The sequence below is a fragment of the Talpa occidentalis genome, unplaced genomic scaffold, assembly GCF_014898055.3.
Source record: "Talpa occidentalis isolate TD23 unplaced genomic scaffold, MPIMG_talOcc4v2.1 talOcc4.2, whole genome shotgun sequence".
Taxonomy (NCBI): Eukaryota; Metazoa; Chordata; class Mammalia; order Eulipotyphla; family Talpidae; genus Talpa; species Talpa occidentalis.
In genome coordinates, this window is record NW_023602073.1 from 70,803,769 (window position 1) to 70,818,429 (window position 14,661).

Sequence of the window (14,661 nt, forward strand, 5' to 3'; positions counted from 1 at the left end):
CACTTCTGGAATCAAATAATTGTGTTTGAACTCACCTCTTTTGTGGAATTATTGTCAGTGGTGTCTCTTGTACTTTCAAAAGGGTGCCAATTTGATTAGTTATACTATAAAGCATTTACTTTCCACCCCAGTCAAACCAACTTAAGGTAGGAAAAAAGAACGCTATCACTTAGTCCTATTTCTCTTTTGTCTTTAATTCTGAGCCTGTATGATTGCATTTCCAGGTAACAGGGAAAGAGAACAAACAACTTGGGAAGAAATTCTTTCCTATAAATAAGGTATAGGGAGCATGCTTTCTCAATGTGATTAGCCCATGAATTTTTACTGTAGGCTTGCAAATTCAAACAGCAAAATCCTTTTCCAACTATAAGTGATAATATGCATGCAAGGCACGCTCGACATGACTTGCTCTTCCCACTGAACCTAGGACTAAGCTGATAATGCCATTGCCCTCAGATACTACAGTGGGGTTTTATGAGCCTGTGGAGCTTAAGGTCAGCTTCCAGGGACGCATGGCATGATGTGAGTCTGAAAGTACCATCATCCCAAAATAATTTCTTCACTGGACATTCAGATATCATATTCTCACATTAGTTCCACCTTTGGGATAAAGGTTTCCAGCTTTTGTCGAAAACTATATATGATATATTTTTAAAATGGTAATAAATTGACTCCTTGTCATAATAACTCTAATTGGTGCTCGCTTTAGTCAGTCACCTGGAAGAGCCAACTCACCAGGGGACCTGGTCTTCTCTTTCATACATGCACTCTGGCATTCACAGTGTCTTCTTGGGCACAGATTTGCATTTCAGAACTGCCAGTAGAATTGTGCTCATTAAAATAAATGTTAGCAGAGCCCATGCTAGTCATTCACTTTAATGTCTCTTTTGAAAAAAAAAAAGTGGCTTTTTTTTGGTCAGACTAATAGGTATTGTCTTATTTGTCCATTTATTATTCTAAGTCATAGAAATTCTATCTGAGAGACTCTGCTTTAACAATTGGTAATTACAAATGAATTACATACTGTTGTCTTGTATCTAAGAGCTAGTGTTTATCAGGATTTTCAATAGTTGATCTCAATGAACCAAGAGATTATATCATACAACATTATGGAAAGATAAAAGCCATCATAGAGGATAGCTTCCTAATTTATTTATTTACTTCCTAGTGTTACTCCCCTACCTGACCTGCATCTTATGATTCCATTCATTTTTAGGATAAAGAGGATTATATGTAAAAGCAGAGAAAATAGACTACTACACATATACCTTTGGTCTGACAGTGTGTTAGCCCGTCCTTGAGCTCCTGCTCTTCATGGTGACTATGGCACAAAAGGCAAATTTATCCAAGCCCATTTAGCTCTCATGCCCTCTGCCCTTTGGACCAGCTTATTACTCATTCTCTCAAATTGTAATGCCCACTTGAAGTCACATCTCTACATTACTTTCTTGGTGATTTCTCCCCCTTACTCTCTTTTTTAAAAATTTATGTGTCAACTAGCATGCTTTTTTTTTTTTAAGGATTTATTTATTTATATAAGAGCTGGGGTACAGGCCAGAGGCATGGGAGGGTGAGTGGATTCACCAGAGACAGAGCAGGGAGCAGAACAGGCAGAAGAACCAAAAGCAAGCACTACTGAGGGGAGCAGCGGGCGAGGCAAGATAAGTCTGCCACGCCATGTGGCTATATCCCTGGCTGGCTGGGAATCGAATCCACGCTGCAGAGGCTGTGGACAGCTTAACGGCACTGCACTCAACCAGCTGTGCCACTAGGGAGGCCCTAATGTGATTTTTAAACACTCCGTTTCTACATTTCTCCCTTGTTTACATTTATCAAAATTCATAGGTATTCTAGGGCCTCCCAGGTGGTGCAGCAGTTGAGCGCTGTGTTGCGAAGCTGCCCGCAGCCTCTGTGGTGCAGGTTCAATCCCCGGCTGCTCCCGGCCACCAGAGGAGGGTCCCACATGGCGCGCAGACCTCTCCTGCCGCCGGCTGCTCCCCTCAGCAGTATACCTCAGTCCTTCTGCCTGTTCTGTTCCCCGCTCTGGCTCTGGTGAATTCTCTCACTCTCCCGCGCTTCTGATTGTACCCAGTGCTTGCATAAATAAATAAATAAATAAATCTTGAAAAAAAATTCATAGGTATTCTAATAAGATTGTAGGCTATAATTATTCCTGTTGATGTCTAATTCCTACTGACTAGCAGTGGAAGTTTTGGAATTGCTATATTCTAATTTACAACAAATATTTGAGTTTATAATTAAATCGTTCTAAAGATGGGGATTTTTACTTTTTAATTGATATAATTTTAAATAGCTACTTTATAGAAATGATAAAAATATTACAAAAGAATATAGAGTGAAATATCACCTTTTTACTTTATTCTCCATTCAGTTCCCCTCCTAGAAGAAAACAAATATTATTGATTTCTCTATTTCCTACCAAGGACGTATTTGTATGCGTATATATATATTTTTTTTCAGTTTTTGAAAGACACTATAGTATTCTGTACACACTATTCTGCATTTTGGGGTTTTTTCCTCCTGCCTTATCTTAATGCTTTTTTCCCACAAGTTGCTCATTCTTACATTCATGGTCTTTCATTGTTTGAGTGTATCATAATTTATTTAACCAATCCCCTAATGATAAAGATATTTTCAGACTTTGGCTATCACAAATAGTGTTACAATGAGTAACCTCACACTTACATAAATAATTCTGCAACTATGCAAGTACCTCTATTCCTAGGCATATATTGCAAGGTCAAAAGATATTTGCACTTGTAATTTTAGCAGACTATTGACAAATTGTTCTCCATGGTGATTGTAAATTTATCTCAAATTCCATATCTCATCAGTAATGAGGGAAAGAAGCATTGATGTGGTAGTATTTTCCTATACTCTAGCCCAATCAGGGTGTTATCAACTTTTTGATCTTTGCTAAATTGATTGGTTAATAAAACAACTATGTCTATTATGCAGGAGACCTAGTATATTCTTAGGAGAATTTTATGAGATTTTTCTGTCTGTTCATTTACTTTGTACATATGGGGTAATTTTTGATTTTGTTCTCATTGATTGTAAGTGCTCGTTATATATTAGAAAAATTGGCTGTATGTTTCTCGGTCAGTTGCAAAGTCTCGCCATGCCTGGCTTTAGTTTGTCTATTTAGTGTAAAGACAATTGTTTTTGTTTGCTTATTTGTATAGGTCTGTCATGCAGAATTTTTTTATATTGATATGATCCTATATTTTGTTTAATCACATTTAGTTTCTTTTTTACAAGTTTTATGAAGGTCTTTTTAATACCAAGGTTATAAAAAATATTCTCCCATGTTATCTTCTAATTACTTTGTGGGTTCTATTTCTTAGGCTTACATCTTTGATCCATCTGGATTTTGTTTCGTTGTTGGATATATGTTAAATATCCAATCTTATTTGTCATTTTCCAGATGGCCACCCAGTTGTCCCAACACCTTTTATTGATAATGTCTTTTTCTTACTAGTATTAAAAGCAGCCTTCATCCAACACTAAATCTCCCTCTATAAATATCTTTCATTAGCCTAATGACTTTACTTCTCTTTTAATGATATCTCTACTTCTATCCCACATTTCTTTTTTGTTTCTGGAGTGTATATTTATTAGCCAAAAAAGGCAGAACTCATTATGCAAGAGCCCAAATCGACAGAGTCCTTTATAGTTTAATGTCAACTCTACCTCACCTTGGCACGGTGGTTCTAAATTGTGGCTTGAGATTACTTCAAGAGCTCACAAAAATGCAGATGCCCTACCTCCAGAGAGTAATTGATATACAGTGGAAGCCATAGAGATTTAAAAAAATAATAAAACTCCCAGGTTATGAGATTAGTATGGGTTGAAAAATACTACTTTCAAGTATAGTTTATTAAATGGTTCCTCTGATAAAATGATATAGTTTTTTTAATGGGTTTTCTGTATATGACATTTTCTTTATGGTAATGTCATTTGCTATAACTTTTCACTACATTCTTTGGAGCAATTCTCTATCTCTTTTTAAATTTTTTAAAAAGATTTATTTATTTATGCATACAAGAATTAGGGTACAGGCCAGAGGTGCAGGGGTGAGAAGATTCACCAGAGACAGAGTGGGTAACAGACCAGGCAGACTGACTGAAAATACAGTGCTGAGGGGAGCAGCAGGCAAGACAGGAGATGTCTGCTGCACCATGTGGGTAGCTCCCTGGCAGGGATTGAACTCGTGCTGCAGAGGCTGCGGACAGTTCACAGTGCTTTGCTTAACCCCTTGTGCCGCCAGGGAGGCCCCAGAAATTCTCTTTTTCTCTAGTTTCCCCACCATATTCTCATGACCACTGTCTTAATTAATGATATTTAAAAGCTTTTCATTTAACAGTGTTTACTAATCACTTATTAAGAATTAGTTGCTATGCTAAGTGCAACATATGGACTGGGAAACAAAATTACTGCTTTGGAAAATAAAATGTTGATATTTAAAGAAAATTATCATTATACTAGGGTACTGTTGCATTATAAGATTCTTGTCTAGCTCATACATTTATAATAGATTTTATAATAGATGATGCTGTGGAGCACATTCATTTCACAATAGTTGGGGAAATCTTTTTTTTTTTTTTTTAGTAACAAGGTAAGGGGTGGGGAAAGTTACTCTTTCATTTATTTTATTTTTTTAAAGATTTATTTATTTATTTATACAAGCACTGAGTACAGTCAGAAGCACAGGAGGGTGAGAGAATTCACCAGAGCCAGAGCCGGGAGCAGAGCAGGCAGAAGGACCGAAGTACACTGCTGAGGGCAGCAGCAGGCGGCAGGAGAGGTCTGCGCGCCATGCCACCGGGGAGGCCCAGTTGGGGAAATCTTTAAGAAAGATCTTAACTTGGTGCTTCTCTTTAAACTATTCTGTAGCTTGACATTATGTGATGATTTATTTAATATAATATCTATGCTTGAAATTATTCTCAAATTTGCTTTCTAATAGACACTTCTTAGAATAATCCCAGAGATAGATTTGAATGTGCTATTTCCTCATATATCTAAGTAAAGTTGAAATCATAGATGTGTGACTGGAATTTAGCATAAATGAATTGTTGTTTTTGTTTAAGAGCATTTAGTATTGCAATACTTAGTTAAACCTAAATTGTTTTTAAGGCAATATAGTTACAGTAACATTTGGTCAGAATCATCTAGGGAACAGCAAGTAGAAGTTTCTTTTAGTACAATTTAGTATTAATATTGAGTTTTAGTTGTCCAAAGTACATTTTTTCTCCTAAAATACATTAATTTTAAAGATAGGAAAAATTCCCTCTTTTAAAAAAGATTTATTTATTTATTTATTTTGCATAGAAGAGCAGGGGTCTAGGCCAGAGGTGCAGGGGGTAAGAAGATTCTCTAGACACAGAGTGGGGCACAGAAAAAGTGGATTTCCTGAAATACACTGCTAAGGGGAGCAACAAGTGAGACAGGAGAGGTCTGCTGCACCATGTGTGGGATAGCTCCCTGACCTGGGATTGAACTCAGGCCTCAGTGGTGGTAATGCTGAGACTTATCCCCAAGGTCACCAGGGAGACCCGATACATGAAAAATTCTTAATGACTGTATAAATGCTTGAAAATTTAGTTTACTTGCATTAAGATCCCCTTCTTGGGCCTCCCCGGTGGCGCAGCGGTTGAGTGCTGGGTTGCGAAGCTGCCCGCAGCCTCTACAGCGCCGGTTCAATCCCCAGCTGCTCCCCGGCCACCAGAGGAGGGTCCCACATGGCGCGCAGACCTCTCCTGCCGCATGCTGCTCCCCTCAGCAGTGTACTTCGGTCCTTCTGCCTGTTCTGCTCCCCGCTCTGGCTCTGGTGAATTCTCTCACCCTCCCGTGCTTCTGACTGTACCCAGTGCTTGTATAAATAAATTAATAAATAAATCTTTAAAAAAAAAAAAAAAGAAGCTCAATTAAAAAAAAAAAGATCCCCTTCTTTTAAAATAATGTAGGAACACAGATCTCAAGAATGATTAACTATCTTTTGAAAACATTTTCCCATTAACTTTCTGTTTCGGTACTACATGATAATTACCATTTAAAATTTTCCTAATATTCCCCCCCTAGTTTTATATATTTTGCTTTTGAGTATGAAAAATGAGCACTCAAAAATCAGGGAGTGTATTCGCTTTCATTTATTTTATGTATTTTTATGTAATTTTACTTGTGCCAATCTTTTGAGATTTTCTCAGTATAAGTTATCAGCTGTTACTGTTGAAAAATTGAATATCCCTTAGCTTTTCTACTTTTTTAGGAAAGGGCAGTCATACTACTTGGCTTATAGAGCCCAAAACTTTACATGTAGAATATTCCTGTGAAACACCAACCCCACTCCTCAAAACTTGCATGGATCTTACTTCTAAAATACTAATATTGAAATGGCATGAAATAAAGTGGATATATGTGCCAAGTTGGTCTGTTGCCTCAGTTTTGCATAAAAAGGGGTGAGGCAGGGTCTCCCTGATGGCACAAGGGGTTAAGCACATCACTGTGAAGCTATCCGCAGCCTCTGAGCATGAGTTTGTTCCCTGGTCCGCCAGAAAGCTACCCACATGGTGCAGCAGACCTCTCCTGTCTCACTGGCTGCTCCCCTCAGCAGTGTATTTTAGTGAGTCTGCCTGTCTGCTCCCCACTTTGTCTCTGGTGAATCCTCTCACCTCCCCCCAACCTCTGGCTTATACCCCAGTTCTTGCATGCATGAATAAATAAATCTTTTAAAAAGGGGTGGGGGAGGTAGAGCCTATTTGTCAAGTGGAATAATACACTAAAATAAAGGAATAGCTTAAACTTTTTCTGGGGGAAAAAAAATCCGGGCATCCTATCTGATCCCTCACAGAAAGGAGGTAACAGCAGTCATATTTGCTATATGAGAACAGAAGACCCAATGTTCTCAGTCCTTCCAGAATCACTCCTTCTACCATAATTGCTATACCTAGTTTTGTTCACATGGCCATTTTATCCCACCAGAGACAGAGAAGCCACTAGATTTTTATTTCACAAATCAGTATTATTCACACAATTTTTCTGCTTCCAAAGTCTCTATTTTTCTTAAACCTGTTGACCCTAAGATATCTGTTGTTAGAATTTTACTCTACCTTTGTCATTGTTACTGAATATCATGTGTATTTTAGTTCATGGTTCCATTAATCATTCATTTTGGGTCCTCACACACAAAGCTTTTGTGGAGTGTTATACACATTCTAACTACATATCAGAGTGTCTTCACTTGCCAGTTCTTTTGATGTAGCATCGCTATACATCCAATAACAATGTTACATTGCACGCAGGAGAAAGCAGTAAACAGAACTAAGGGAAGGAAGGAGCTGGTTGTCAGTGTAATGTAAATAGCAGCTGTTCAATTCAAACTGTTTTTAAAACTACCACACGGTGAGAGCTTTGCATAAAATGGGCCAGATCCTCAAGAATCAGGTTTTAGCACCAAATTTAAGAGGCATGCTGCCACCCTCCTGTTTATACTGTTTCACTTCTCTCACAATTGCCCAAATAGTATAGGAGCGCATATATAGATAGACAGATAGATATAGATATAATTTAAATATTATATCATATATAGCATATATATTATAAATAGATAGATATATAAGAGTGTGTATGTGTCTGTCTCTGTGTGTGTATGTGTGTGTATTCCAGAATCACTCTTTCTACCCGTAGTTGCTATACCTCGTTTTGTTCACATGGTCATTTTGTCCCCCCACCACATATATATAGTATTTTTTTTTTAAAGATTTATTTATTTATTTTATACAAGACCCTTGGTACAGGCCAGATGCATGGAAAGGTGAGAGGATTCACCAGAGACAGAGTGGGGAACAGGACAGGCAGACTGACGAAATGCACTCCTGAGGGGAAAAGCGGGCGAGACAGGAGAGGTCTGCCGCACCTTATGGGACCCTCACCAGCTGGACAGGATTGAACTGGCAGAGGTTGTGGAGAGCTTCACAGCGCGGCACTCAACCACCTGCGCTACCAGGGGAGACCCATACATATATAATATTTAAATATGTATTGTATTTAAATATCTGTTTTTCTGTGATTATGGCAATATGCAGATATACCAATATATATAACTCAACCTAGTATATACAGATGACTTCTATAAATGATGATTTGTATTAGCTGCAGGAGACTTGAGGTTATATGAGTATATCCTTTGGTACAGTGCAGTAGCCACGATTTTGTGGGTCAACTTTATGACTTTTACAACTAAATTTGTGATTTCAAATTTGAAACTTCTGTCATTTTTTTTAGCAAATGTGACCATCCTATGTGACATTGCAATATCTAACTTTATCCCCCTAATTTTAGATCATTTCCAACATCCCCAAAAGAAACCTTTGGGTTGTTTAGAATAAAAGTCCTTTTAAAAAAGTTTTTATGCCATTTCTTTTACAAATGTACACGCATTTTCTTTCCTAATTAATTAAGGTCATAAACTGCTTCTAATAAGCCCTTTAAAAATATAGTTTTTACATTGAAACTTTATACAAAATTGTGAATCTCCAATAACTAGAACTACACAGACTAACCAATACAGAGAACCTTTCCATTTAGTTATATCATTCTTTAACTTGAAGTGAAGGAAAATGATAACATTTTATACTACATGCACATAAAAATCTTAACTAAAAACCTCCTGTCACTTCTTTGGAACAAAATGTTTGAGTGTATAGGGGGACCATGATCAGACAGTTCACTAATCTAACCTATATTACTTATTTATTTGTATGTCTATACACTGTTCCTCCTCTATACTATTATCCATTTTTCTTTCTTTCTGCTATTAATTCATTGACTGTTCTGTTAAACTATGAGCATAGAACAGGATCAAATCCGCCCCTTCTTAGACTGCTACTTTGACCAAATAAGTAGCTACTACACCAAATAAGCATCACATGATTTGGCTATTAATAATGATTTTTTATTTCTTCGTAACAAAATTTGACCAACTTTGTGGCTGTTGGAACTCTTCACCATGATTACCATCTTCCCCTCTTTTGAACTCATGTAAAATGCTTTATCTGTAGCCTTTATCTGATACTTATGATACAATAGCTTTTATTATATGTATTTTCAGCATAATATCAATGAACACGTACAGATGTAAATAATGCTTACACATACACAATATAAATTACAAAGCACTATTAAGGTATTTTTGCTGTTGTCACTGCTATTGTTGACACAATTGTCATTTTACTAGAAACAGAGGTGATCTTTGGTGCCTTTTTATATACCCCCCTTTACTCCTACGTAGCACTATTTTTTTTTTTTAAATATTAAATTTTATTTTTATATTCCCCCATACAATTGCAAACGCCCCATTCTGACCCCAATCCTTCCCCTCCCGCCCCCCACCCCCAAAAAGTGTCTCTGGTTCATAGTTTTTTGTTGATTTTGATTTTCACTTTCTTATATTCATTTTCCTGGTCCCTTATTTAAGTTTTCTAGATTCCTGCTATGAGTGAGACCATCCGGTATTTTTCTTTTTCTTTTTGGCTTATTTCGCTGAGCATGATCCCTTCCAGTGCCATCCATGTTGCTGCAAATTGCATGTGTTTATCTTTTTTGAATGCTGAGTAATATTCCATGGTATATATGTACCACATCTTCTTGATCCAGTCATCTATTTTTGGGCATTTGGGTTGTTTCCAAAGCTTAGCTATTGTAAACAGTGCTGCTATAAACATAGGAGTGCAGGTGCGTAGCACTATTTTTTGAACAAAGTAGGTGCTTAGTAAATATGCAGACCAAGCTTGGTGTTCTAAAGTTTTAAAACTCAGGTAAGATTTGGCTTGGTCGAGTTTTTAAAATACTATTGTTTCCAGATTGAAACACATCACCAAGTCTTACTTTTTGCCAATTAGCCATTTTAAACCCCATTTCTTAAAATGTTGTACAGATTTAAGATTTTGTGAAAGAACAAAATTCATTCATAACTTTATTATATTTAAGAATTATGGTTTTATAACACACTTAAGAAATATTATACATAGTGCTAAAATGTACTAAGCCTACCATAGAACCTGGTAATGCTAATACTATAATCATACAGTATATTCTCTTTAGTAACATAATGTTATGAAAATATTTTTTCCCTTCAATGTGTTCTACTCCTTAAAAAGTTATTTGGGTTGACATTTTGATAGATCTCTTGGAAAACACATCTAAATATTGATTTGCTGAGGGTAGATTGTGGGTTGACCAGCAACAAAATCACAAGTCCATGGAGGTTAATGCCAAGGGTATTAACATGCAGGATCTCAGAATCACTCTCGTGTAATGGCCAGAACCATGAGTGGAATCAGAATTCCTAGATTGTGGGTCTGGTGGTGCCATTCAATTTTCTACCTACCCCTGACTGGTAAGTAGCTTCTCTGTTGCCCAGTTTCTTTTCATCCTTCCCTACCCTATCCCTGAAAAAGTCTTTCGCCTTGCAGTGTTTAGAATAAAAGGGAAAATAACTCACCTGACCACAATCAGGAATGAGACTTAAGGAAAATAGAGGGTGTTACTCTTATTGAGTTTGGACATTGGTGAGAAACTGACTTTTATTTTCTGCCAACAGGGGAGGCTTTACACTTGGCTCGGGATTTTGGCTATACATGTGAAACAGAGTTTCCAGCCAAAGCAGTAGGAGAACATCTTGCCAGACAACATATGGAACAGAAAGAACAGACAGCAAGAAAAAAGATGATCCTAGCAACCAAGTAAGCAGAATGGGAAAGCCTCTATGTGCCCTTCTCCTGAGGGCATCCATTCCTTGGAAAGATAGTAATAGTCTGGAAAGCACCAATTCTCTAAAACAAAGGAGTCTCACACACCAGTGGGTAGATATATTAAACAATGATCCTGCACCATCCTCTGTGCCAATAGCAAGATTTGTAAGTTGCTTTTGGTTAGTAATGGGCTATCATTGACATTAAAGTTCTTGCATAGCCTCTCCAGAATATGTAAGAATCCCTAGGAGGGAAAAACATGTATCAGAGATATAGATTCGGGGCAAATATGCCATTGGTTGAGAAGTACTTTTGACTAATCACTCACTGTGCATTCATAACTGAGGATAAAGATCTCAAAACACTATTTGTGTTTGGGGAATGTGACAAAAGATGAAGGCCCAGATCCATGGGGACCCCATCTTTTCTTGTATATAATGAAGCAAATGATCCCTGCCCCCGCCATGATAATGTTGATAAGGAAAATATGTAAGGTATGAAAAAGCTTCTGAAAATTGTAAAAAAAAAAAAAAAAAAAGTCCAATTAAAATAACAAGGGAAATGATGCAGGAAAGTGGAAGCTTGCATAGAATGATCTTTAAATTCCCTTAAACTTGAACATTCTTTGATAGGAAAACCACCTTTTCTTGGGTGAAAACCCAGCAAAACCATACTGCTGCCAGTCATATTCAAATTGCTAGAGGAAAATCTTTCAGGTGGTAGCTAATTCTTGCTATCTTCTCTTTATTAAAATAAATGATTAAAATATTAAAATAAATGATTGTTATCTGTAAGCCATTAATTTTCTTAGTTTCCTAATTCTACATGCAGATTTTAGAAATATTGGCTCTAGGTGGAAAGTACTCATTTATAAATCAGCTTCTTATTTGAGAAAATCTTTTAAAGAGATGATACAAGGTAGTGTTAAAAACATTGCTTCTTAGAAACTGATGGAAAATGACTTTATAAGACATTGACAAAAATTTAAATCAGTTCAAAATGCATAAAATCAAAACTAACTACTACTTCTTTCACCAACTGTAATGTCATGTAAGTCATTTCACAAATGTAGGGAATTATATGGAATACCTACCACCCAAAAGGCATGCCAAAGACTCTTGAATCCCTTATTTGTGATTTGCTCTGCTTATAGCAATCACACACATATATCATAATATCAAACCCACAGCATGTATTTAGGATACATTTATCCTTGCTCTTCTGAGAGTACTAGATGATGTTTTCATCTTACCTCCAAGAGAAGGGAAAAAAAAGGGTGATGACAGAAGAAGTAAAAGGGCAGAACAAGGGGGTAAAGGGGAAGGAAGACCAAGAGTTAGGGAAGGAAAATGATAAGACAGGTATGAATTTTGTACTTGAATTTGGGGCATAAACTTTGTGTGGTGCAAACTCCTGAGAACTTGCTTGCAGAAAGCCCTAAACCTGTACTTTTTGCATGGTGTTTCTCCTGGGAATCTACTCTTCTACTTTGCTTGTATTCTTTCCTCTTTCAAATAATTTATTGACCCAAAAGGGACTTTATCAGTCATATTCAGTTTCTTCAGAATGAAGAAGTACATGTAGTTAGTTTCAATCCTCATACAATCTCAGGAGAAATGTGAAGACTTATTATAGATCAAGAGAGAGATATGGTGCTAGAAGTCAGGTAGTATCCCCCAGGGGTGCCCAAAGCATAATATGATTCTAGCTGAGAGGATCATATGGATTTCTCAATATGCATTCCCATGTGATGATTCTGAATGACATAATCATCCCAAAATACAAATTACCCACGAGGAAACACCTTCATATTTTCTACTTCAAACTTTCTTGGTTATGGTTTCATCATACATATTCTAAAACTTTTACCCCATAATCCAGAGAAATCCTTCTTCTTGTCCTCCCCTCAGGAATAGTTCTATAACATCCCTTTACCCCCACAGAAATGCCATCATTAGCATTCGAAATGCTGAGTTACCGTTTTCTTAGGTGCTCCCATCATTCATTTTAAATGCTTCAGAGTCTGAGTACATTCACATCGATGCTAAGATTTCATTTTCACAGAAGACTTAGAAGAAATTGAGGGGAATAAGAGAAATACTTCCATATTTGTCAAAGTTATGCTGAGACCTCTATTTTAGAGTAATTGTTTCAACTAGGGAGTAGTATTTTCCTTTTACTTGGGATCTAAGTAATGTATATTATTTTATTTTTTTTAAGATTTATTTATTTTATTTATATAAGCACTGGGTACAGTCAGAAGCGCAGGAGGGTGAAAGAATTCACCAGAGCCAGAGCAGGGAGCAGAACAGGCAGAGGGACCAAGGTACACTGCTGAGGGGAGCAGCGGGCGGCAGGAGGAGTCTGCGTGCCATGTGGGACCCTCACCCGGTGGCCGGGGATTGAACCGGCGCTGCAGAGGCTGCAGGCAGCTTCGCAACCCAGCGCTCAACCGCTGCACCACCAGGGAGGCCCAATGTATATTATTTTAGATGATATTTTGAACTTTGATTTCATAAAATATCAAAAGAACATGTAATTTTCTTTGGTTCCTCTGGGCATTTGTAGATCATTGAATGTGAAGCAAGAATTAAGTTCACTAGTTCCAATTACCTTATATTATATAACAGTAATAAACATCTAGAAATTAAGAGACTGCTTTTATAATTTTTTGTCTTTTTGTTATTTATATCCATCTCACCTTATTAGACAATGTAAAGCAAGAATTAAAATATCAAAGACTACAAAGTCATTGTAAGCAAGCACCATAAAAGCAGACAAGTTAAGAGATGTGTAGGAATAGCATGTTTTTTTCTGAAATTTATGAATGGATTTAACACATGCTCTTAGCAGTTTCTAATTTTCCAAAGGTGAAGCCCTGGATATTTTCAATTAAAATGCTCAAAGGTGAAATTAAGTAGACGCTATACATATTTATCATATCCCAGTCAGCTCAGCTTTGTGACAATTGTTATCAAATACACACACCACACACATGTAAAATCTAAAGTTTTTTGGATGAGAGAACCAGTTACTGCTCTGTTTTGTTAGATTTGCTTACATATTTTTCTTTTCTTTTACTTCTAGCAATAACAGATCCAATTCTATTTAATTATATTGTCAATTATACAATAGTATGGATGATGCCATTGATTAAGTGCTTCCTAATTCCTCTTTATTCCTAATGTTTTGTTGGTTAAGCAAATATTTTGTTGTTATTAGGTAATTAGGAGAGAGAATAGAACTGACTAAGAATTTTTTGTTCTAAAAATGTACTAAAAAAACATTTATTTGATTTACTGTAAACACATTTAAACCTCTTCATTGAATTCAGAACTAAATTTGCTTAATATTTGTTCTGCATTAGGGTAAAGCAGAATAGTTAACAAGTTTTAATTGTCTCCATAACATTGTCAAAAGGAGACACATAAAACTTTAAATTCAGACATCAGCTAAAAAATTTTGTCCTTAAAGACTATGACGTAAGTGATAAAGTTAGAATTTATGATTCATCGAACATCATCTTGTGTTACATAATTCATAATGTCACATTTTGTTTTGAGAAGTAAAAGTATTTCTTACTGTAGCCTCATAAATAAAAATTTAAATAAGAATAAAATTAGTTATGAAAATAATAACTCACTGTCATGACGAGGTGATGATGATAATTGCCTAAGGGGGAGCTATAGACTTGTCATCTGTTTTGATGCCTAAAAGTTGTCCTAAGTCAATGAGTTAAGAAATAGAATCAAATATCAAAGGTTGAGAACTCCGAAACCTGACAGTTTCATGTGTGGTACATATGAATTGTTTAGCATGAGTTAATTTTTTCCACACTTTTCTTTATTTCTTCATCATTAAGTTTATTATTCCTTGTATTGTTTTC

The 14,661-nt window shown here is 36.4% G+C and overlaps 1 protein-coding gene across 1 annotated transcript in view; it reads left to right on the plus strand.

Moving 5' to 3' along the window:
- Nucleotides 1-14,661, plus strand: part of TFAP2D (transcription factor AP-2 delta) — a 55,316-nt gene that overhangs the window by 21,690 nt on the left and 18,965 nt on the right. The window contains exon 6 of the mRNA XM_037520910.2: nt 10,625-10,766. Within this exon, the coding sequence (XP_037376807.1) occupies nt 10,625-10,766 (142 nt within the window). The remainder of the gene's footprint in view (nt 1-10,624; nt 10,767-14,661) is intronic.